Source organism: Gigantopelta aegis, chromosome 3 (genome assembly GCF_016097555.1).
Source record: "Gigantopelta aegis isolate Gae_Host chromosome 3, Gae_host_genome, whole genome shotgun sequence".
NCBI classification, from domain to species: Eukaryota; Metazoa; Mollusca; class Gastropoda; order Neomphalida; family Peltospiridae; genus Gigantopelta; species Gigantopelta aegis.
Window position 1 is genome coordinate 89431038 of NC_054701.1, and position 24186 is coordinate 89455223.

General features: G+C 37.7%; 1 protein-coding gene and 2 long non-coding RNA genes across 8 annotated transcripts in view; 1 reads left to right on the forward strand and 2 right to left on the reverse strand.

Annotated features, from left to right (window-relative positions):
• Positions 1-920: 920 nt before the first annotated feature.
• Positions 921-24186, reverse strand: part of LOC121369296 — a 94253-nt gene continuing 70987 nt past the window's right edge. For 4 of the 5 annotated variants that reach the window (XR_005957594.1, XR_005957592.1, XR_005957593.1 and 1 more), the window contains exons 4-5: positions 14133-14333; positions 921-1158 (exon numbers count right to left, since the gene is read on the reverse strand). This is a non-coding gene — a long non-coding RNA (uncharacterized LOC121369296). Of the gene's footprint in view, positions 1159-13482; positions 13636-14132; positions 14334-24186 lie in introns of those variants that run through there. The other variant, XR_005957596.1, reaches the window with a different exon arrangement.
• LOC121369295 (S-adenosylhomocysteine hydrolase-like protein 1) overlaps positions 15087-24186 on the forward strand; it is a 199568-nt gene continuing 190468 nt past the window's right edge. The window contains exon 1 of one of the 2 annotated variants that reach the window (XM_041494262.1): positions 15087-15262. In XM_041494262.1, coding sequence (XP_041350196.1) covers positions 15152-15262 — 111 coding nt within the window. In that variant the 5' untranslated portion in view covers positions 15087-15151. The remainder of the gene's footprint in view (positions 15263-24186) is intronic. The other variant, XM_041494265.1, reaches the window with a different exon arrangement.
• Positions 17494-21065, reverse strand: LOC121369297. The gene is made up of 2 exons (XR_005957597.1): positions 20224-21065; positions 17494-18193 (listed from the first exon to the last, which is right to left on the reverse strand). It is a non-coding gene; the product is annotated as an uncharacterized LOC121369297 (long non-coding RNA).

Sequence of the window (24186 nt, forward strand, 5' to 3'; positions counted from 1 at the left end):
GGGAAGTGAGGAGTAGAGTTGTTATGAGCATAGGCGAGTGTAGTCATTGATAAAGATATTGATGATTGCAAAGGAGAGTAGTATTAGATGTCAGATAAGAAGACTTTGGTCCATGCCTATAAACATTTTGGTCTAGGCTTAAGACAAGTAAGATCTGTACACTTTAACTACATGCTATTAAAAGGCTTTATTAAATTCTGTAAGCACAAGACCTGATGTGGTATCTGAAGGACGTCCTCCAAGAGGTGTGCATCTTAAAGAGCTGTTCATGAATGGCCAGTGTAGAAGGAAGAAGCATTGCTTTGGTATACCCACCACGCACAAAATGAAATTTGAATTATACCAAGTATTTGTAGACATCAATTTTAACAAACTCACCAGGTATGAATAATAAAACGTGCCTACCCCCTTTCCATGGGCCAGACTCTGAACAACAGCCAAATGTATTTTAATATAGAAACGGAGGCTCCTAGACGTTTGCCATTTGATGTTTTCTTTGTTCTTTTTCTGTGCGGGACGTAGACCAGTGGTAAAGCGCGGTCGTTTTTGGATCGACCCCCCTTTGTGGGCTCATTGGGCTCTATCCCACTGCAGCCAGCGCACCACGACTGGTATGTGCTATCCTGTCTGTGGAATGTTGCATATAAAAGATCCCTAATAAAAGATACTAATGGAAAAATGCAGTGGGTTTCCTCTCTAAGACTATATGTCAGAATTACTCGGTGTTTGACAAAACAACTCTTTTTTTTTTTTTTTTTTTTTTTCTTCTCCCACTTCAAGTGTGTCTTGATGGCGGCTTTGCAGAGTGTATTGGACAACTGGTACCATTTTTGCTTTTTGCTGAGATGTGTGGCTGGTAAATTGCATCCATATTGATTAGTACAAAATTACCTAGAATAAATTTCACGAAACATCAAATCAAAGATGTCAACATTTATGCATTTAGACGTTTAAAATCTACATAAACGCAATCTGCATACATTGGAAAACAAAATTGTGGTTATGAAATTTGTTCCCCTGTTTTTAAGCCCAGCAATGACTAGAATGAATTGTCCATCTTTAATCAGTTGTGTTATTGTTTGTCATTCTACACGAAATCGCACCAGAGGCCAGCAGGGTCATCGGCGAAGAGCAGCATTTTTTCTCCTCATCGTCCGCCTGAAACACAGAACACAATTCAAGACATTAGCAACATTAATTTTAATTGCCAGTTGCTTCTAAAAGAAATAATACAATGGTAGGCCTAGTTAGAGTTCCAAAATGACTGTCACAAAATGAACAAGTTCTCGTAAAAGAATCTCAATGAATTCTGTCTGATGTCCAGCCACTAGACATGGATCTTTTTTTTTCTTTTTTCTTTTTATATAGGCATGTTAATAAAGTTATTTGAATCTAATCGCAATGAAAACTAGTAACTTGCAAGTATTTTAGAAATAAACTACTACCGATAACAATTAAATACATTTGGGACCTGATTTAATATAAACACTATTAATAAACTTGTAGCAATAGTAACATGGGAAGGACAAGTGATATTCAATTCACTTTTTAACTAACGGGGTGCAATGCGCTCACCTTCCTACTCCCATCCTTACGACCTTCTGCTTCCAACACTAGTGAGACACGGTGATAAGAAAACCCACTTCATTATAATATTGATTGTTACACTCGGAGTTGCGAAAGACCGATGTACCTTTGTCTTGTTCATTTTAACAAATTCATAAAACAGCCAGTTGCAAGTACGTCTATTATTATGTAACAGCAGTTTTATTTCGTAAGCTTCGTGACTAAACAGGTAGTCTATAGTACAGACTCTATACCTAGAATACCCCTGACGAAAAGTAAACAAAATCGATATCTGTTTAACGACTCCGATTCATTACTTCGCGAATCACATAACACGGCTGTAACTACCGTGGTGGGTTTTTTCCCTGGGAGAGCGTGGGGTGAGTTTGACTGTCATATTGATTACTCACAGCAGACATGCATCAACATGTCATATTTGGCATGTAATGTGACACGTGTGGTCTACTGTCATGTAATATAAGTGGCTTGACAAGCGTTATGAATCACGTTGTGGTAAGTTAATCCAAACTGGCCAATTATCTCTGCTCTTTGTCATCAGTGGCTGGTAAATTACCTTCCAGCCAGCTCACTATTGAATACTTGTGTGCAGACTCCTTGGCCATCTCTATAGAGACCCCCATTATTCAGAGTGGTCTTGTTAAACTGATTGCCACAAGCAACTGTAGCCTACATAATGCATCAGGGTCGTACCTACCCTAATATAACGGAGTTGGGGGTTTGGGTTAAAAAAACCCAAGAAGAAATAAGAATCGAGACAAAGTGTGGTGTGGTTAAGCCATCGGACATAAGGCTGGTAGGTTCTGGGTTCGCAGCCCGGTACCGACTCCCACCCAGAACGAGTTTTAACGACTCGATGGGTAGACCACTACACCCTCTTTCCTTTCACTAACCACGAACAACTAACCCACTGTCCTGGACAAACTGCCCAGATAGCCACGGTGTGTATGTGTGTCCATGACAGCGTGCTTAAACTTTAATTGGATATAAGCACGAAAATAAGTCGAAAAGAAAAATGTTACTGCTTTGTTTGAATTGCAGTTAATCCTCACATTATTGTCTCAAAACTGATGTATGTTGATGAAGTCGGCTAAGGGATTAGGGATATATGTCCAAGCAGATTCCAAATCGTGTTTCATTTGACGAATGGATAAAATAGTTATATTCCATGGACAATTGTTATTTGATATACACTGACTAAAAGAAATGAGGGACCACACCGACATTAACAGTAAATAGTGGCTGTAACCAAAACCCTCAATCATAGTGTCAGGGCGTTATCTGTGTTAGCTGACATCCAATAGCCATGGATAAATAAATCAATGTGCTTTAGTGGTGTCGTTAAACAAAACAAACTTTATTTATCCGTGTTAGTTGACATCCAATAACCGAGGATGAATAAATCAATGTGCTATAGTGGTGTCGTTAAACAAAACAAACTTTATTTATCCGTGTTAGTTGACATCCAATAGCCGAGGATGAATAAATCAATGTGCTATAGTGGTGTCGTTAAACAAAACAAACTTTATTTATCCGTGTTAGTTAATATCCAATAGCCGAGGATGAATAAATCAATGTGCTTTAGTGGTGTCGTTAAACAAAACAAACTTTATTTATCCGTGTTAGTTGACATCCAATAGCCGAGGATGAATAAATCAATGTGCTTTAGTGGTGTCGTTAAACAAAACAAACTTTATTTATCCGTGTTAGTTGACATCCAATAGCCGAGGATGAATAAATCAACGTGCTTTAGTGGTGTCGTTAAACAAAACAAACTTTATTTATCCGTGTTAGTTGACATCCAATAGCCGAGGATGAATAAATCAACGTGCTTTAGTGGTGTCGTTAAACAAAACAAACTTTATTTATCCGTGTTAGTTGACATCCAATAGCCGAGTTGAATAAATCAACGTGCTTTAGTGGTGTCGTTAAACAAAACAAACTTTATTTATCCGTGTTAGTTGACATCCAATAGCCGAGGATGAATAAATCAACGTGCTATAGTGGTGTCGTTAAACAAAACAAACTTTATTTATCCGTGTTAGTTGACATCCAATAGCCGAGGATGAATAAATCAACGTGCTTTAGTGGTGTCGTTAAACAAAACAAACTTTATTTATCCGTGTTAGTTGATATCCAATAGCCGAGGATGAATAAATCAATGTGCTTTAGTGGTGTCGTTAAACAAAACAAACGAAGTTATCCATATTAGTAACATTCAATCTGACACTCCTTGTTCGTGCTTGCACAGATATTATTACGTTAATGGTGACTGAAATTTAGTCTACAATACCAAGTGTTGCCTTGTTTCTTTTTCACAGTATATATATATATGTGTTATCCCCGCTAGAGCACCATATGCGTGAACACACGTTTAAGAGGTTGTAATGGGCTCGCTTCGGTTCTGAGACAATAACATCGCGATAAATGAACTTTGCCAGTAACATTTTATAATTTATGTTTACTTTGTTATCTCTCTTTCTTACACACCCATTGGTGAGAACATCATTCGTTAATTTTGATAACACATATTTGTTTACACATGTACGTGTGTTAACAATTTCAAGACATACAACTGGCAGCTCTGAGAGGTCATGACCCAGTAACCAAAGCGATCGAAAGTGGAGTGACGTCACTTTACATTCTGACTCCGGTGGAAATGAAATGGGGTGACGTCACTTTACACTCCATACGCCATGACCCAGTTAGGCTACGTTCTGTAACAACATAATTTAGTTCATTATATTGTTTATATTTTCATTTTTTCGAGGTATGTAAGAAATAGAATACTACATTCGTGTCCGTTTAATACCATTTATCTTACAACTCGTTGTTTAAAAACATATCCAACTCGCTTTCGCTCGTTGGATACGTTTTTAAACAACTCGTTGTAAGATAAATGGTATCAAACGGAAACTCATGTATTATTCTCTATGTAGTCTACCACATTTGTAATAAAGAAATAAAGTACTCCAGGAAAACAAAATGAATACAAATATTTATCGAAGATTGGTGCTTGCAATTACCCGCTTATAAAGATATACATGTAATTATATATCCATGTTAAGCCAGCTACAATGTTTTCCATTAGCTGCAAGGGATCCTTTATAAGTACTTTCCTTCAGAAAGAAAGCAAAATAGCCCATCCCTTACATTGTTAAAAGTTCTGTTCGCAACTTGATAACATGGAATATATTAGTATGTCGTATACAAGTACTGTTCTATGAATCACATTCTATTTGTATGCGCATATTTACTAGCTCATGGAATTGTAACTCCACGCCACCCCACCCAATTTCCGTTAAAACGTATTTCCAAAAGCGTGTCTAAAATCGACAAACAATTAATATCATGTACAATACATTCCTTAATTGCTTTGCGGCTTAGTCGATATTTTAGATCCTCCGTAAATGAAATGAGAGATTTTGTCAATTTTACAATAATAACTTAATGAAATACTTTACTACCACGCTTTCTAAATATATCTTAAAGAAAATAGTAGTTATTTTGAAACCTGTGCTAATTATTAATACATTGATATATAGGCCTACTGAAGTCATTAGCAACGCATCACCAAAGTATAAATATGAACGATAAAGCCGTAATACTTGTTCAGAAGGAAGGAAATGTTTTATTTAACGACGCACTCAGCACATTTTATTTACGGTTATATGGCGTCGGACATATTGTTAAGGACCACACAAATACTGAGAGAGGAAACCCGCTGTCGCCACTTCATGGACTACTCTTTTCGATTAGCAGCAAGGGATCTTTTATATGCACCATCCCACAGTCAGGATAGTACATACCACGGCCTTTGTTATACCAGTTGTAGAGCACTGGCTGGAACGAGAAATATCCCAATGGGTCCACCGACGGGGATCGATCCTAGACCGACCGCGCCCCTAATACATGTTCAGAATCGAATGGAAGTTGATTCTATGTATCGTCATAATCTCTATCTAATGCCTCGTCTATAGGACATCGCCAGCCCTACATTTAAACAGCAATAATGCAGGGTCATCGCCAACCCTACATTTAACCAGACATGATACAGGGACATCGCCAGCCCTACATTTAAACAGCAATAATGCAGGGTCATCGCCAGACCTACATTTAAACAGCAATGATCCAGGGTCATCGCCAGCCCTACATTTAAACAGCAATGATGCAGCGTCGTCGCCAGCCCTACATTTAACCAGCCATGATATAGGGTCGTCGAAACATGTCATAAATTATTACATACCAATGAGAACCTACTCAACATTTACCGTACATACTGCTACAAACGATGGTCTATTACCGACACATTTTCTTTTAATATAGCCCATATTTTTTATATTCTTTATTCCTTTGAGTCTTATTTTTACTCAAACGTTTCATGTCTACCGAATATTATATGGACTATTTAATTTAGGACTATTTTCACCTGTACACGTTTAACCAGCCATGATACAGGGTTGTCGAGAGCCCTACATTTAACCAGCAATGATGCAGGGTCATCAACAGCCCTACACTTAACCAGACATGATGTGGGGTCATCGCCAGCCCTACGTTTAACCAGACATGATGCGGGGTCATCGCCAACCCTACGTTTAACCAGCAATGATGCAGGGTCATCAACAGCCCTACATTTAACCAGACATGATGCGGGGTCATCGCCAGCCCTACGTTCAATCAGACATGATGCAGGGTCATCGCCAGCCCTACATGATATTACATGTGGATCTAAAGACAGCCAGTTGGAGCTCATGTCCACCAATCAAAACCTTACTTGCAGAATCAGTCTTCAGTTTTACATTACAAAGTATTTATTTTATAAAATAAAACATGTTTTAAGGCATTCGTCATTCACACGAAACATGTATACCCTCAGGATAATTCGGAATGTTTTCAAATTATTTTTAAATCACTGGCAGGATTCTGCAAGTAAGGTTTTGATTGGTGGACATGAGCTCCAACTGGCTGTCTTTAGATCCACATGTAATAGTGGAGCTAATTTTAATTAGATTGTCGCCAGCCCTACATTTAACCAGACATGATACAGGGTCATCGCCAGCCCTACATTTAACTAGCAATGATGCAGGTTATCTCCAGCCCTATATTTAACCAGCCATGATACAGGGTCATCGCCAGCCCTACATTTAAACAGCAATGATCCAGGGTCATCGCCAGCCCTACATTTAAACAGCAATGATGCAGGGTTGTCGAGAGCCCTACATTTAACCAGCAATGATGCAGGGTCATCAACAGCCCTACATTTAACCAGACATGATGCGGGGTCATCGCCAGCCCTACGTTCAACCAAACATGATGCAGGGTCATCGCCAGCCCTACATGATATTACATATGGATCTAAAGACAGCCAGTTGGAGCTCATGTCCACCAATCAAAACCTTACTTGCAGAATCCTGCCAGTGATTTAAAACTAACAACACTGCGTAGTCTCCAATGTCCAGGTAACATTTCGTCTGTAAATAATAATTTAAATATTGACCAATCACACTTCGCCTTTTATAACGTTATTTGGGAGCATACAAATTCTAAAAATATCGGGCGAGTCTATTTTAGTGGCCACAGTACAGCGAACCATACCAATACGTACGGGGTGGGTTATCAGTCTTCAATTTTACATTAAAAATTATTTATTTATTTATAAAATTAAAAAAAACTAAATCAGTCTTCAGTTTTACATTACAAAGTATTTATTTTATAAAATAAAACATGTTTTAAGGCATTCGTCATTCACACGAAACATGTCGTATACCCTCAGGATAATTCGGAATGTTTTCAAATTATTTTTAAATCACTGGCAGGATTCTGCAAGTAAGGTTTTGATTGGTGGACATGAGCTCCAACTGGCTGTCTTTAGATCCACATGTAATAGTGGAGCTAATTTTAATTAGATTGTCGCCAGCCCTACATTTAACCAGACATGATACAGGGTCATCGCCAGCCCTACATTTAACTAGCAATGATGCAGGTTATCTCCAGCCCTATATTTAACCAGCCATGATACAGGGTCATCGCCAGCCCTACATTTAAACAGCAATGATCCAGGGTCATCGCCAGCCCTACATTTAAACAGCAATGATACAGGGTTGTCGAGAGCCCTACATTTAACCAGCAATGATGCAGGGTCATCAACAGCCCTACATTTAACCAGACATGATGCGGGGTCATCGCCAGCCCTACGTTCAACCAGACATGATGCAGGGTCATCGCCAGCCCTACATGATATTACATATGGATCTAAAGACAGCCAGTTGGAGCTCATGTCCACCAATCAAAACCTTACTTGCAGAATCCTGCCAGTGATTTAAAACTAACAACACTGCGTAGTCTCCAATGTCCAGGTAACATTTCGTCTGTAAATAATAATTTAAATATTGACCAATCACACTTCGCCTTTTATAACGTTATTTGGGAGCATACAAATTCTAAAAATATCGGGCGAGTCTATTACAAAGTATTTATTTTATAAAATAAAACATGTTTTAAGGCATTCGTCATTCACACGAAACATGTCGTATACCCTCAGGATAATTCGGAATGTTTTCAAATTATTTTTAAATCACTGGCAGGATTCTGCAAGTAAGGTTTTGATTGGTGGACATGAGCTCCAACTGGCTGTCTTTAGATCCACATGTAATAGTGGAGCTAATTTTAATTAGATTGTCGCCAGCCCTACATTTAACCAGACATGATACAGGGTCATCGCCAGCCCTACATTTAACTAGCAATGATGCAGGTTATCTCCAGCCCTATATTTAACCAGCCATGATACAGGGTCATCGCCAGCCCTACATTTAAACAGCAATGATCCAGGGTCATCGCCAGCCCTACATTTAAACAGCAATGATGCAGCGTCGTCGCCAGCCCTACATTTAACCAGCCATGATACAGGGTTGTCGAGAGCCCTACATTTAACCAGCAATGATGCAGGGTCATCAACAGCCCTACATTTAACCAGACATGATGCGGGGTCATCGCCAGCCCTACGTTCAACCAGACATGATGCAGGGTCATCGCCAGCCCTACATGATATTACATGTGGATCTAAAGACAGCCAGTTGGAGCTCATGTCCACCAATCAAAACCTTACTTGCAGAATCCTGCCAGTGATTTAAAACTAACAACACTGCGTAGTCTCCAATGTCCAGGTAACATTTCGTCTGTAAATAATAATTTAAATATTGACCAATCACACTTCGCCTTTTATAACGTTATTTGGGAGCATACAAATTCTAAAAATTTCGGGCGAGTCTATTTTAGTGGCCACAGTACAGCGAACCATACCAATACGTACGGGGTGGGTTATCAGTCTTCAATTTTACATTAAAAATTATTTATTTATTTATAAAATTAAAAAAAACTAAATCAGTCTTCAGTTTTACATTACAAAGTATTTATTTTATAAAATAAAACATGTTTTAAGGCATTCGTCATTCACACGAAACATGTCGTATACCCTCAGGATAATTCGGAATGTTTTCAAATTATTTTTAAATCACTGGCAGGATTCTGCAAGTAAGGTTTTGATTGGTGGACATGAGCTCCAACTGGCTGTCTTTAGATCCACATGTAATAGTGGAGCTAATTTTAATTAGATTGTCGCCAGCCCTACATTTAACCAGACATGATACAGGGTCATCGCCAGCCCTACATTTAACTAGCAATGATGCAGGTTATCTCCAGCCCTATATTTAACCAGCCATGATACAGGGTCATCGCCAGCCCTACATTTAAACAGCAATGATCCAGGGTCATCGCCAGCCCTACATTTAAACAGCAATGATGCAGCGTCGTCGCCAGCCCTTCGTTTAACCAGCCATGATACAGGGTTGTCGAGAGCCCTACATTTAACCAGCAATGATGCAGGGTCATCAACAGCCCTACATTTAACCAGACATGATGCGGGGTCATCGCCAGCCCTACGTTCAACCAGACATGATGCAGGGTCATCGCCAGCCCTACATGATATTACATGTGGATCTAAAGACAGCCAGTTGGAGCTCATGTCCACCAATCAAAACCTTACTTGCAGAATCCTGCCAGTGATTTAAAACTAACAACACTGCGTAGTCTCCAATGTCCAGGTAACATTTCGTCTGTAAATAATAATTTAAATATTGACCAATCACACTTCGCCTTTTATAACGTTATTTGGGAGCATACAAATTCTAAAAATTTCGGGCGAGTCTATTTTAGTGGCCACAGTACAGCGAACCATACCAATACGTACGGGGTGGGTTATCAGTCTTCAATTTTACATTAAAAATTATTTATTTATTTATAAAATTAAAAAAAACTAAATCAGTCTTCAGTTTTACATTACAAAGTATTTATTTTATAAAATAAAACATGTTTTAAGGCATTCGTCATTCACACGAAACATGTCGTATACCCTCAGGATAATTCGGAATGTTTTCAAATTATTTTTAAATCACTGGCAGGATTCTGCAAGTAAGGTTTTGATTGGTGGACATGAGCTCCAACTGGCTGTCTTTAGATCCACATGTAATAGTGGAGCTAATTTTAATTAGATTGTCGCCAGCCCTACATTTAACCAGACATGATACAGGGTCATCGCCAGCCCTACATTTAACTAGCAATGATGCAGGTTATCTCCAGCCCTATATTTAACCAGCCATGATACAGGGTCATCGCCAGCCCTACATTTAAACAGCAATGATACAGGGTCATCGCCAGCCCTACATTTAAACAGCAATGATGCAGCGTCGTCGCCAGCCCTACATTTAACCAGCCATGATACAGGGTCATCGCCAGCCCTACATTTAAACAGCAATGATCCAGGGTCATCGCCAGCCCTACATTTAAACAGCAATGATGCAGCGTCGTCGAGAGCCCTACATTTAACCAGCAATGATGCAGGGTCATCAACAGCCCTGCATTTAACCAGACATAAAATTAAAAAAAACTAAATCGGTCTTCAGTTTAACATTACAAATTATTTATTTTATAAAATAAAACATGTTTTAAGGCATTCGTAATTCACACGAAACATGTCGTATACCCTCAGGATAATTCGGAATGTTTTCAAATTATTTTTAAATCACTGGCAGGATTCTGCAAGTAAGGTTTTGATTGGTGGACATGAGCTCCATCTGGCTGTCTTTAGATCCACATGTAATAGTGGAGCTAATTTTAATTAGATTGTCGCCAGCCCTACATTTAACCAGACATGATACAGGGTCATCGCCAGCCCTACATTTAACTAGCAATGATGCAGGCTATCTCCAGCCCTATATTTAACCAGCCATGATACAGGGTCATCGCCAGCCCTACATTTAAACAGCAATGATCCAGGGTCATCGCCAGCCCTACATTTAAACAGCAATGATGCAGCGTCGTCGCCAGCCCTACATTTAACCAGCCATGATATAGGGTCGTCGAAACATGTCATAAATTATTACATACCAATGAGAACCTACTCAACATTTACCGTACATACTGCTACAAACGATGGTCTATTACCGACACATTTTCTTTTAATATAGCCCATATTTTTTATATTCTTTATTCCTTTGAGTCTTATTTTTACTCAAACGTTTCATGTCTACCGAATATTATATGGACTATTTAATTTAGGACTATTTTCACCTGTACAAGCGCGATAAAAGGTAATCTCCACGTCGGAGACAAAACTAATGTTAGTTCACGTTTATTTCACGTGTGTTTGGGGGGGGGGGGGGGGGGGGCAGAATAGTTTTTGTCTGAATTAAACGAAAATGTCCGAATGTGGATACTAACGTTTCTCTTCATATTACCATTACTGCCAAACTGTTATATAGCCCTAGGGTTGAAAATGAATCACTACGAATTTGTACACGATCCGACGCCATATAACCGTAAATAAAATGTGTTGAGTGCGTCGTTAAATAAAACATTTCCTTCCTTGTACACGAATTACAACTGATGGAAATACATGGTAAAAAGGTCTCAGGTTAACACATTTTGCCAGAATATCCCTATCGTTTTTGCCCGAATTAGGGGATTTGCTCCAGCACTGTGTGTGTGTGGGAGGGGGGGGGGGGGGGGGGGGAGCAGTTGACTTCTGCCCCCTGACTCGTACGCTTATGAATTTTACCACTGGGCTACGTCTCGCCCCTATGTTTTTGGTATCTCATCCATAAAGGTTTGGGCTGTACTGCGTTCACGGAAGTCATATATCTCTTACTAGGTGTTCTGCCACACCCTAACACTGTGAATCCACTCTCCGTCGATTTGCCTGCTGAACAAACAACAGGAATCGAGGTAAACCTTCTTCAATCAGACACTGCCACCGCGAAATATGGACTCAATGATCAGCATTACTTGAGATGATTTTTAGCTAACAGTAAACAGAACACCTCACCACTGCCTCTGACCCTCGTCTTCGCAGTCGTCGTGGCTGGCGATGACCCCGCATCATTGCTGGTTAAATGTAAGGTTGGCGATGACCCTGCATCGTTGCTGGTTAAACGTAGAGCTGGCGATGACCCTTCATCGTTGTTGGTTAAATGTAGGGCTGTTGATGACCCTGTATCATTGCTGGTTAAACGTAGGGCTGGCGATGACCCCGCATCATGTCTGGTTAAATGTAGGGCTGGCGATGACCCTGCATCATGTCTGGTTAAACGTAGGGCTGGCGATGACCCCGCATCATGTCTGGTTAAATGTAGGGCTGTTGATGACCCTGCATCATTGCTGGTTAAATGTAGGGCTCTCGACAACCCTGTATCATGGCTGGTTAAATGTAGGGCTGGCGATGACCCTGCATCATTGCTGTTTAAATGTAGGGCTGGCGATGACCCTGGATCATTGCTGTTTAAATGTAGGGCTGGCGATGACCCTTATCATGGCTGATTAAATATAGGGCTGGCGATAACCTGCATCATTGCTAGTTAAATGTAGGGCTGGCGATGACCCTGTATCATGTCTGGTTAACTGTAGGGCTGGCGATGACCCTGCATTATTTCTGTTTAAATGTAGGGCTGGCGATGACCCTGCATCATGGCTGGTTAAATGTAGGGCTGTCGATGACCCTGTATCATGGCTGGTTAAATGTAGGGCTGTCGATGACCCTGCATCATTGCTGTTTAAATGTAGGGCTGGCGATGACTCTGCATCATGGCTGGTTAAATGTAGGGCTGTCGATGACCCTGCATCATTGCTGTTTAAATGTTGGGCTGGCGATAACCCTGCATCATGGCTGGTTAAATGTAGGGCTGGTGATGACCCTGCATCATTGCTGTTTAAATGTAGGGCTGGCGATGACCCTGCATCATGGCTGGTTAAATGTAGGGCTGGCGATGACCCTGCATCATTGCTGGTTAAATGTAGGGCTGGCGATGATCCTGCATTATTGCTGGTTAAATGTAGGGCTGGCGATGACCCTGGATCATTGCTGTTTAAATGTAGGGCTGGCGATGACCCTTATCATGGCTGGTTAAATATAGGGCTGGCGATAACCTGCATCATTGCTAGTTAAATGTAGGGCTGGCGATGACCCTGTATCATGTCTGGTTAACTGTAGGGCTGGCGATGACCCTGCATTATTGCTGTTTAAATGTAGGGCTGGCGATGACCCTGCATCATGGCTGGTTAAATGTAGGGCTGTCGATGACCCTGTATCATGGCTGGTTAAATATAGGGCTGTCGATGACCCTGCATCATTGCTGTTTAAATGTAGGGCTGGCGATGACCCTGCATCATGGCTGGTTAAATGTAGGGCTGTCGATGACCCTGCATCATTGCTGTTTAAATGTAGGGCTGGCGATGACCCTGCATCATGGCTGGTTAAATGTAGGGCTGGTGATGACCCTGCATCATTGCTGTTTAAATGTAGGGCTGGCGATGACCCTGCATCATTGCTGGTTAAATGTTGGGCTGGCGATGACCCTGCATCATTGCTGGTTAAATGTAGGGCTGGCGATGATCCTGCATAATGGCTGGTTAAATGTTGGGCTGGCGATGATCCTGCATTATTGCTGGTTAAATGTAGGCACTACCGACATATTCCTCGGCGACTTATCGACGTTGTACGGTCTGAAATGAATGAATGCATGTTAATGACACCCCAGCTAGAAAAATACATCGGCTAGTGGGTGTCAAATAGGCCGAGTATTCTGCCGTTCGAGATCTAAACGTAGACAGCCATTTGGATGGTTATAAGAGAGCGATTATAACCGTCCAGATGTCCGTCTGGCTCTCGAACGGCAGAATTCTCGGCCTACGTGACAGACAAAGTAATATGACAGTCCACAACAACTTTTTTCTTTTTTAAAACCAAAATAAAACAGCTGTGAAAGAGCCACACTGGTGAAAGATTCAATGAAGTATTAAGAAGATACCAAAAATACAATTTCTAAATGACAAAAGACAAACGGTAACACACCATGGAAACAGTGGATCTCATTTTAAAACGCCTAAAAGATGTAAACAATTCCGTATTCGTTACTCTCGGGGAAATTCGACAAAATGTTGCCACCCCTGCACCACGACGATGAGACAGCCCCCGCGTGGGTGTGTCAACTGATAAATACCTTTGTTCTACGAATGGTGTCGCCGATGGTTAAATCCAGACCCCTCTCTCCAAATGTGTAGTGAGGTGGAGTATAGCTCGGCTGAAGTGGGACGGATCTCGGAATCGATAATCATCGTCACCAATGGAATCGTTTTTTGTCCACCCCAAACAGTGCTCATGACTGGTGCATCGGTATGTACTGTCTTGTCTATAGGAAAGTCTGTACAAAAGATAAATGTCTTTATTGTTTAGAGTTTCTGATCCCCCGTCTGTTTCTGTGTCTCTCTGTATGTATGTGTATATATGTGTATGTACGTACGTACATACGTACATATATAGCCCCTACATACATACATACATACATACATACATACATACATACATATACATATACATATATACACATACATACAGAAAGAGAGACACAGAAACTGACGGGGGATACGTATGTATGTAGGCCCCTATGCCCACAGACAAACCGCGCATCAGGCGAGCGCTTTACCACGGAGCCCCTTAAAATAATGATAATAATAATAATTAAAATAATAGTAGTAATAATAAAAATAAAAATAAAATAAGATAAAAGGGACACTTAAATAATTTTATGGTTTAAATTTTAAAATTTAAACTATGTAATTAATTGCCAGCCTTCCGAGTAGACCTACATTAACCGGGAAAAGTGCACCCTCCCCCCCCCCCCCCACGTCCCACAATTGTTGAAATAACAATATTATGTTAGACACCTCCACCACCACCTCCCCCCCTCTCTCCTCTCTCTCTCTCTCTCTCTCTCTCTCTCTCTCTCTCTCTCTCTCTCTCTCTCTCTCTCTCTCTCTCAATAATTTTAATCGCAACATATTCAAAGCAAATAAATAAAAATATTCTACAGTTCGCGTCTAAAGTTCAAAGTATAAAGACGCTTTTTTTTTTCTCCCATTCGTATACCGTGATCTAACGTACCAAGTGACATACGTCTCTGGTTTATGTGCCTAAAGCGGAAGCGAAGTCGATTTAATCACGTGACAAAGAACGGTCAAAATGTCGGACGTGGATGTGGAAAACGGTGGAGAAACAGCTGGTTTAATATCACAGCTAGACAGAAATCTGAGAATCGGACAGAAGATTTCGGAAAGCGAGCGAGCTACAAGAGTAAGTGTGAATATATTAGCTAACTAATTGTTGTTTTTCCATTGCGGTTTGCGAATTATTCCTTCACGTGCTCACAGTGTGACTTCGTACAGTGTTCAACATTGTTACAGTACGACGCTCATTGTGCGTGTGTTTTGAACAAGTCACGTTTCAGACATCGTGCTCAAACAATTAAAAATCACCATGGATATGGAATGGGAAACTACTCTCTAGCAGCTGGTTTTCATTGCGTTTATTTGTGTAACGCATATAATAAATACTGCAATTTTCATTTCAACTGATAGACCTTCATTCTTCTTCATGGTATTTCATTTCCATATAACTTACAGGTGGTATATATTATATTTACAAGTGTTATATTTCGATATTTTTACATTTATTTGTGATAAATAATTACAAAATAATCAATCCAAAGCACAAATAACTCGGGAATATCAACACTAATTTGCTTATAAATGGTCCTTACAAATACTCTATAGATGTAAACTGTCACATTCAGCACTGGTACAACTATATATTCTCATGTTGCCAAATCTTAAGAAATCAGTAGTGATGTGTGGTATTATCTGTATGTTATGATACATATTGTGACAGACTGAACCTGTATCGATACACACACTGGTACTTTCTGTATGGTCTTTCAAGTCAAGTCATGGATCAAACTGGAATGTATTTTAGTTTAGCCAATTTTCAGATACAGATAAAGAAATTCCTTGAAAAATTTAAATGTTGAATATTTTATTAGCCAAAAAAAGAAGCAATTGGCTAATTTGGCAATGTGCAGAACGAGCCCTAGTTAGTTGTCAGTCGGTAATGTCGACCTCTGAGATTCGACTTGTTTTTTTAACTGTTCAAAGTCTAGAATAAATGGAATGGCCTGACAGTATTACTTAAATAAGCTTCAGTACACTGAAGTGATCCATATATATTTCAAGTTTTAAGTAATAAACTTCAACTTGTATCATGAAAGTATTTTCTTTATTATTATTGGTTGATGGTTCAGAAAATATTATATTATGATGCTTTTTGTGGTAGAGAAAACCTATATCATGATACAGCAGTGGCGTAGCATGGGTTGGCGGGGCCATGCAAGTATTGCACCCCCTAACCAGTGGACCATTAACACTCCCTTCCACCAGTCCAGAATTTGGTGCCTGGGGCAACAGCCTGGTTGGCCCTGCCACTGATAGCCAATCTCGTAATACCCATCCCTAAAAGTCAGTGAACCCATTCAATTTGTTGACATAATGTTACAGGTTCACCTCAACTGAACACGCCTAATTCTGCCAGCTAGCTGTCCACTGAAGATTTTTGTAATAAAAATAATTGTTTTTTTACTGATAAATTAAATTAGTTAATTGTAAATTGTTCTCGCTGGGTGAAAATTAAAGGAGGGCGGCTGCGCAGCAGCACACCCTTCAAGAAAAACCCCCCCCAAAACATGAAAAGCAAAAACAAAAGGTGGAGAAAGAGCTTGGTAACCACATTGTTGTGTGTTGGTAGACTTTGTGGGAAGACATACTCCCACGAAATATAAACAGAATCGTCTTTTAACTAACCGAAGATGTTATCAGTCGGACATTCATGGGCAGTTCCGATTTTGCTGAACTAATCAAAGTTTTAATATTATTATTTTAATAAATATTTCAAGCTATACGAAAAACAATAAAGATGTTTGTAAAGTAATCCCCTAATGTCGGATACATTTTTTGTTATTTCCATCTTCACCGAATGAATCGATCACTGTGATAAAATATCGCCAGCTGATAAAAAATTGTTTCGTTTTTGAGTACAGCTCAGATTATGGGTACAGAAACTGTTACACCTAGGTCAAATATTAAACTTTGCACAAATCATGTGAAATGACACTAATTTACTGACTGATATCTAAACTATGTAGATTTATAACTTGCAGATCAAGAACATAAGAATTTTGCTCTTGACGGAGCATTTCATAGCAAGACATGCATATCTTCTGCTCATAACATGGTGTCTTGTGATGCATAGTAACTGACAATAAATAAGGTCATTTCACAATTAAACCCAAAAACAAACATGAATAAGTGGAAGACTATGTGAATACACCAAAAAACCCAAATTGTGTATAAACTTAAAGTTTAGAAGTGACACTGTAAAATAGACACCGTTATGAGCAGCAGATTAAAAAAAAAAAGTTTCCAGGTAAAGAAAACTAACACCATTGGACATATACAACAATGAACACAATATGGTACATGGAAATAGATTTATTCATCATTTATGATAACCCAAAATCAATAGCACACATTGAAGTAGAAAGACTATTTCAAATCACCTTCTGCGCATAACACAGACACTGATTATGCCAAAATACATCATAAAACACTGCAAATCATACAGATGTGACCCCATTTGACAGAATGACTTAATCATTCCTAGGATGTGTTAGCTTGTCTTGAGTAATAATAAAAATACAATGTACTAGTATATATATATGCTATAGACTTGTGACACAGAAAACCGGTAAAATATGTTTTTAAAAACTGAATCTTTGTAATATTTCGAGTTCACTTTTATAATGAATATAAAAGATTGGAAGTAGAAGCTCTGTAAATATACTCAGCAGGATAATATTGCCTCTCAATTAGTGTTAAGTTATAACATCTTACTTTAATGATTGGGAGAAGAAAAAAAAACAATAAACGAAATATGAGGAAAAAATAGTTGGCAATCACTGGAATAAAACTTGTAATTTGATCATTGGGATCCAATACTAAACAGAAATCATGTAGGCAATTTGTGTCTTTAAAAGAAATCCTTGGAACAGGCATAATGTCCAGGATCTTATTGGAGAAAAAAAAACGAGGTGTCCAATACATCAGATATGACATAGTGCTGCCCCATTTTCCTCAGGAAACGCAGCTCTGTTCCATCATCATCAACACTTTCAACCTGCAAAATATGAAAATGTCACATTATATAACAAGCTTGTACAATGTACTGACAAAATGTAAACAGAAAAAACTCCACATTTGTTTCATGTTTGTGCTGTTGCTTCTGTTGTTTATCTTACAAGGTTTGTTGTCAACATCCAAATAAATTTTCATGAGGTTTAAATAACTAAGTAATTTAATCCAAAACTTAAATCTGTTTTGTACATTCCATAAAGTTTTTTTTGGCACAAATGGCAAAAGGGGGTGAGGGGGTTAGGATCGGTCAGGTAACCCAAGCCACACATATTATTTAATTTGGTCTAATTGTATTTTACTTCCAGGTTCCTTGTAATAAAGTGTTAAAATGTAAAAAAAACAAACACTTTAAATGGTTAACATAAAATGATACCTAAAAGTTATGTTTATAGATAAAACAACTAAGTCAATATTTTTTGTAGCATTTTTTTGTTAAAGTTTGTGGTTGCTATGGTTATGAAAATGCCTACATAAATAGCCAATGAAAAGATGGATTTTGATTATTTAAAGTTTTTTCGGCCATAACAAAGACTAACTAAAATAATCCTCAAAAGACTGTTCAGACATCTGCTTAAAACTTTTCTGTTCAAAGATTTTGATTACCGAATAGAAGTACATCAAACACAAAATAAAAGAACTTTAACCCTTTTTTGTTTCACCATCAAAGACTACAAAGAACAAAGTGGCTAGTCTTGTTAACACATCTTTTAGAACAGGTGGCAATTAGGGGCAATAAAAATTCTAAAGGTAGACACAGGTGGGCCACACAGGTGAGAGGTGTTACTATACAATACATTCAACCTCACTTTGAATCTGTAGTATCAAAAGGATGTGGATTATCACATTGGTGATAATTAAAAGTTCAAAATATTTCAAAAGACAACATAAAACGCTTTTTTCTAAGCTTTGTACTCTTGTACTTCAACAAATAAATGGAGTCTGTGTTATGAGCATCATGCCATGAGTTAAAATTTACTTATTTATTACGAAAATTAGGCAGATATATTTCAAGCACTATTTCATTAATGTGGACCAACATAAAGCTGGTTTAATTAATTAGGCACATTGATTTGCAAACAATCACTTCAGCTCATAACAAAGGTTCCAAAAATTAAAATAAAATGGGTGTCTGTGTTATGAGCAGAATACCATGAGTTACAATTGGGTTAAAATTAGCTTATTTATTACAAAAATTAGACAGATATATTTCAAGCACTATTTCATTAATGTGGACCAACATAAAGCTGGTTTAATTAATTAGGCACATTGATTTGCAAACAATCACTTCAGCTCATAACAAAGACTCCAAAAATATAAATAAAATGGGTGTCTGTGTTATGAGCAGAATACCATGAGTTACAATTGAGTTAAAATTTGCTTATTTATTACAAAGATTAGACAGATATATTTCAAGCACTATTTCATTAATGTGGACCAACATAAAGCTGGTTTAATTAATTAGGCACATTGGTTTGCAAACAATCACTTCAGCTCATAACAAAGACTCCAAAAATAAAAATAAAATGGGTGTCTGTGTTATGCGCAGAATACTATGAGTTAAAATTGGGTTAAAATTAGCTTATTTATTACAAAAATTAGACAGATATATTTCAAGCACTATTTCAATAATGTGCACCAACATAAAGCTGGTTTAATTAATTAGGCACATTGATTTGCAAACAATTACTTCAGCTCATAACAAAGACTCCAAAAATTAAAATAAAATGGGTGTCTGTGTTATGAGCAGAATACCATGAGTTACAATTGGGTTAAAATTTGCTTATTTATTACAAAAATTAGACAGATATATTTCAAGCACTATTTCATTAATGTGCACCAACATAAAGCTGGTTTAATTAATTAGGCATGTTATATGCGAACTATCACTTCTGCTCATAACGAAGACGCGATTCTAATGGTGAGAGAATGACCATCAAAAATGCATTTATCATCATAAAATTTATCACAAAGTGTCAAGTAAAAAGAAAAAACATTAACAAAAGAAATACTAACCTTCCATTCGTGTGCACTGCTCGGTTATCAACCAAATTGAAGAAAAACGTCCCTGGATCAAATTGTTTTCCGCTCATTACATGTGTCAAAACCAACAGACACGAACGCAGATCAAGCTCTCTTTGTAAATCACAACGTGCTTGGCACAAACCAATGACGCGTTGCTTTTAGTAAACAACTTGTGGAATGTATTAAGCAAATTTACAACATATCACAATTTTACCCAAAGTTGCAGCGTGTGTTCTTTCGCTCATAACGCACAGGACACCAATCACTTGCGAGTTATATATATGACCATAAATTACGTAATTTTACAACCACAAATCTCAGTTTTTCCCGTGTACAGTACTAAAGTGTACATATTAAGCCATGTGGTCTTTGTGACGAAAAATACTTTGTTGCAGTAGATACATGCGTCGTCTAGCATTAATGTAAATAAGACACTAATGGTTATGAGCGGAATGTAGATTTATCGCCAGTAAAATCATGCAATTTACTTAAATATACATGGAAACAATTTAATGAGAAAATAACAAAGAGTATTTATCTTATGTTAGGTGGTAGTTATGGTCTGTATATTGCTTTTGTACATGGGGCATTTGTTGATCAAAATTTGTAGTCGTCATGATGTAACAAAATGGCCATGGTTTTTACCCACTATTACTGTCGTTTTAGCTTTTTCCTGGACTTGGTGCAAACCAAACATAGCAAACTTTGCTCCTACTAGGTTCTATAAAGTCTTTCCTGGACATAGTTGTAAAAGCAACTTTGAAAAAATTTACATATCCTTTGAAAATTGATTTTTTGTTCAACATACACTCAGTGTACCCATGATCTGAGCCGTACTCTTTTGTAAAGGTGGTGTATATATTATTTAGCACCCAAGATAAATGATTTTAATGATAAACACTACCACTTCCGTTATTTTTATCAGCGGTGATATCCCCCCCCCCCCCCCCCAAAAAAAAAAGAGAGAGAAAAGTTTACAATATTTTATAAAGAACTGCTGAATAGACAGAAATGACAGAAAGTAAAAATCATCAATTACAACCAACTGTATCTGCAAATGAGGACAAAATATCAGATGATAGTTAGTGGAAACAAAAGACAGAATGACTGTTCTGATCAAGTGGGGTTTTTTTTTGCTGAATCTGTAAAAAAAAAAAAATGTTTTCATTGCTCAAATAAAATATAACTTTTATTGTGTGTATTAAACATGCAAATGGATACAGGTATGGGACAAAATAGAGCCTGTTAAAAATACTGTTAAATTACTTTACGATAAATGTCGTAAATTGCTTTTTTGTACACAACACAGCTTGTTTCCTTTGATGTCCAGTTTGCAGACTGGTTTTTTTTTTATGTGTGGAAAAAAGTGTGCATTTGGAAATAGTGGAGATAGGTGCTGGAAAATAAAGAGGGGCGCAGAAAAATAAAGGATGGCGGAGAACGTGAAAGGAGGGCAGCAAAATGCAATAGTGGGGTGGGTCGCCCCACTTAAATGGAGCAGTGAGAACACTGAAACATTTATGGATATATAAAACTAAGTTTAAAAAACACATGTATATTGCATATATTTTAAACAAAAGTTAATAAATAATTTTAGCAGAAAGCCATCATATGAACTTGCAGGGTTTCTGCTAGATGGTAAAACAGGTATGACACCATACCCAAATATGTTTGCAGATTTTTTTTTTTAAGTTAACCTTTTGACAAAATCAATTACTCTTACCATTACTGTATGATATTCTTAACCTTAACACTAAACTTAACTAATTTTCTTTCTGGGGAGGCCCTCCATACTCCCTGTTGACTGTCATTGAATTCAATTCCCTAGCGCCATACCCAAAAATTTCTTTCTGGCAGAAACACTGTGAAGAGATAGCACCCTTAATAAATATTGCTTTATGAGTTTAATTTACACCTCCACCTCAAGTGATATTAAATTTACACCCCCACCTTAAGAACACATAATATAAAATTTACACCTGCAACTTGAGCAGTATTAAGTTACACCCCCAGGTGACATTAATTTGTTACAAATGACACAAGAAAGTGTACCAGTTGTAGAGTGGGTTGTGCATAGGGAGATTATGATTGTAAACACTGACCTCATTGTCGATTGGCCAGTCTCTTATGACCCAGTGACCCCAGTGACCCCAGTGACCCCCAGACATCACAAATATTGGTTTTACATGAAAACTTGTAGAATTCACATCCTGTCTGTATTCAGAATTATCTCGGTCACATTCATGTACTTTCACATTCTTAATTATAACATATTTCTTGTTTATATATATATATATGCATAGAGAGAGAGAGAGAGAGAGAGAGAGAGAGAGAGAGAGAGAGAGAGAGAGAGAGAGAGAGAGAGAGAGAGAGAGAGAGAGAGAGAGAGAGAGAGAGAGAGTTTTTTGGTATTGTCAATATCATATATTAGGAATACAAATTGTATTATGCGAGCATAATACATTTATTTTTATTCCTAATATATGATATTGACGATACCGAAATACACGAGGGTAATAATCTCTTAATCATATAATCTCAAGCTTAATACAACATGTTTTTGTAAACTGTACACGCAACTTTAATTCCAGTCTGCCATTACTAGATATTCAAATGATGTAAGAATATGTGGCACGGTGTATTTTTGAATGGAAATGACGTCAAACTCGAATGACATCATTTTGGATGTCCTTACATCAAAAGAAAATAGGGCTTAACGTTTTTTTGTTTTCTGAACGCTGGACAGCTTTCAGTGTCAAATTGCCATTGAAATGTTTTTATTCGATGACTGAATGCATACATCAATTATGGAGTGTCACACAAGTACGTTTGCTTAAATGTCAATAAACCTAGTGCTGTGACCTCGATTAATTTACATCTAATTTGCAAAGTTATCAAATTCTTAATGTATGTGATCTTAAAAATATCACATACTTTGATTGCACTGAAAATGTAAGATATATATGATAAATATATATATATATGTGTGTGTGAGGTACATATATTGTAATTACTTTGATAAACATTTATGTAATTTTATATAAAAAAAGATGTTTTACTTTTAGAAAATTTTTTTTGAACAAGTTTGAAGGTTTATACTATCTATAAACTTAAGTTTTTCATTTAATAGCTTACATGAAATTATTTGTATCTGTACCATATGATACAACATGAGGTATAATTATGAATACAAGGAAGATAAAAACATATGGTAATGATTCAGGGCTTGTTTCTGGTTTCCAAAACCTACCCTAATTTTATGTAGCGAGCCTGAAATGATTTGAAGACAAAAAAAACCCCAAAACCCTGCAATCTAGATTTGGAACATCTTGGCCAATTACAGTTTCTTGGTTTGTTTCAATTTAAAAAAACCCAAAATGTTCCTACCTACCCTATTTTGTTCAAGAATGATACTTGAAATACACATATATTTTTTTTGTAGCCGTAATGCATTCTTTGAATAAATGAAATGAAATAAAATGTTTTATTTAATGACACACTCAACCCATTTAATTACGGTTATATGATGTCAGACATGCTTAAGGACGAAATATAATTGAGAGAGGAAACCCGCTGTTGCTACTTCATGGGCTATTCTTTTCGATTAGCTGCAGACAAGATAGTACATACCACAGCCTTTGTTACACCAGTTGTGGAGCACTGGCTGAAACGAAAAATAGCCCAATGAGGCCACCGACCGGGATCGATCCCAGACCGACTGCATACCAAGTGAGCGCTTTACTATTGGACTATGTCCTGCCCCCTCTTTGAATAAGATCACACAATTAGACTAGCATTTCTCTAGCCGGTATGAAATTGTTTTAAAATAATTGCACAAAAAGCATGTGCATGATTAAATTAAAGTAGATGTATGCAAGTGGCTACTTCATACCCAAAACACTCATCTATAGTAGCCATTCAAAAACATATCGAATATTGAAAAGTGTTAAATGA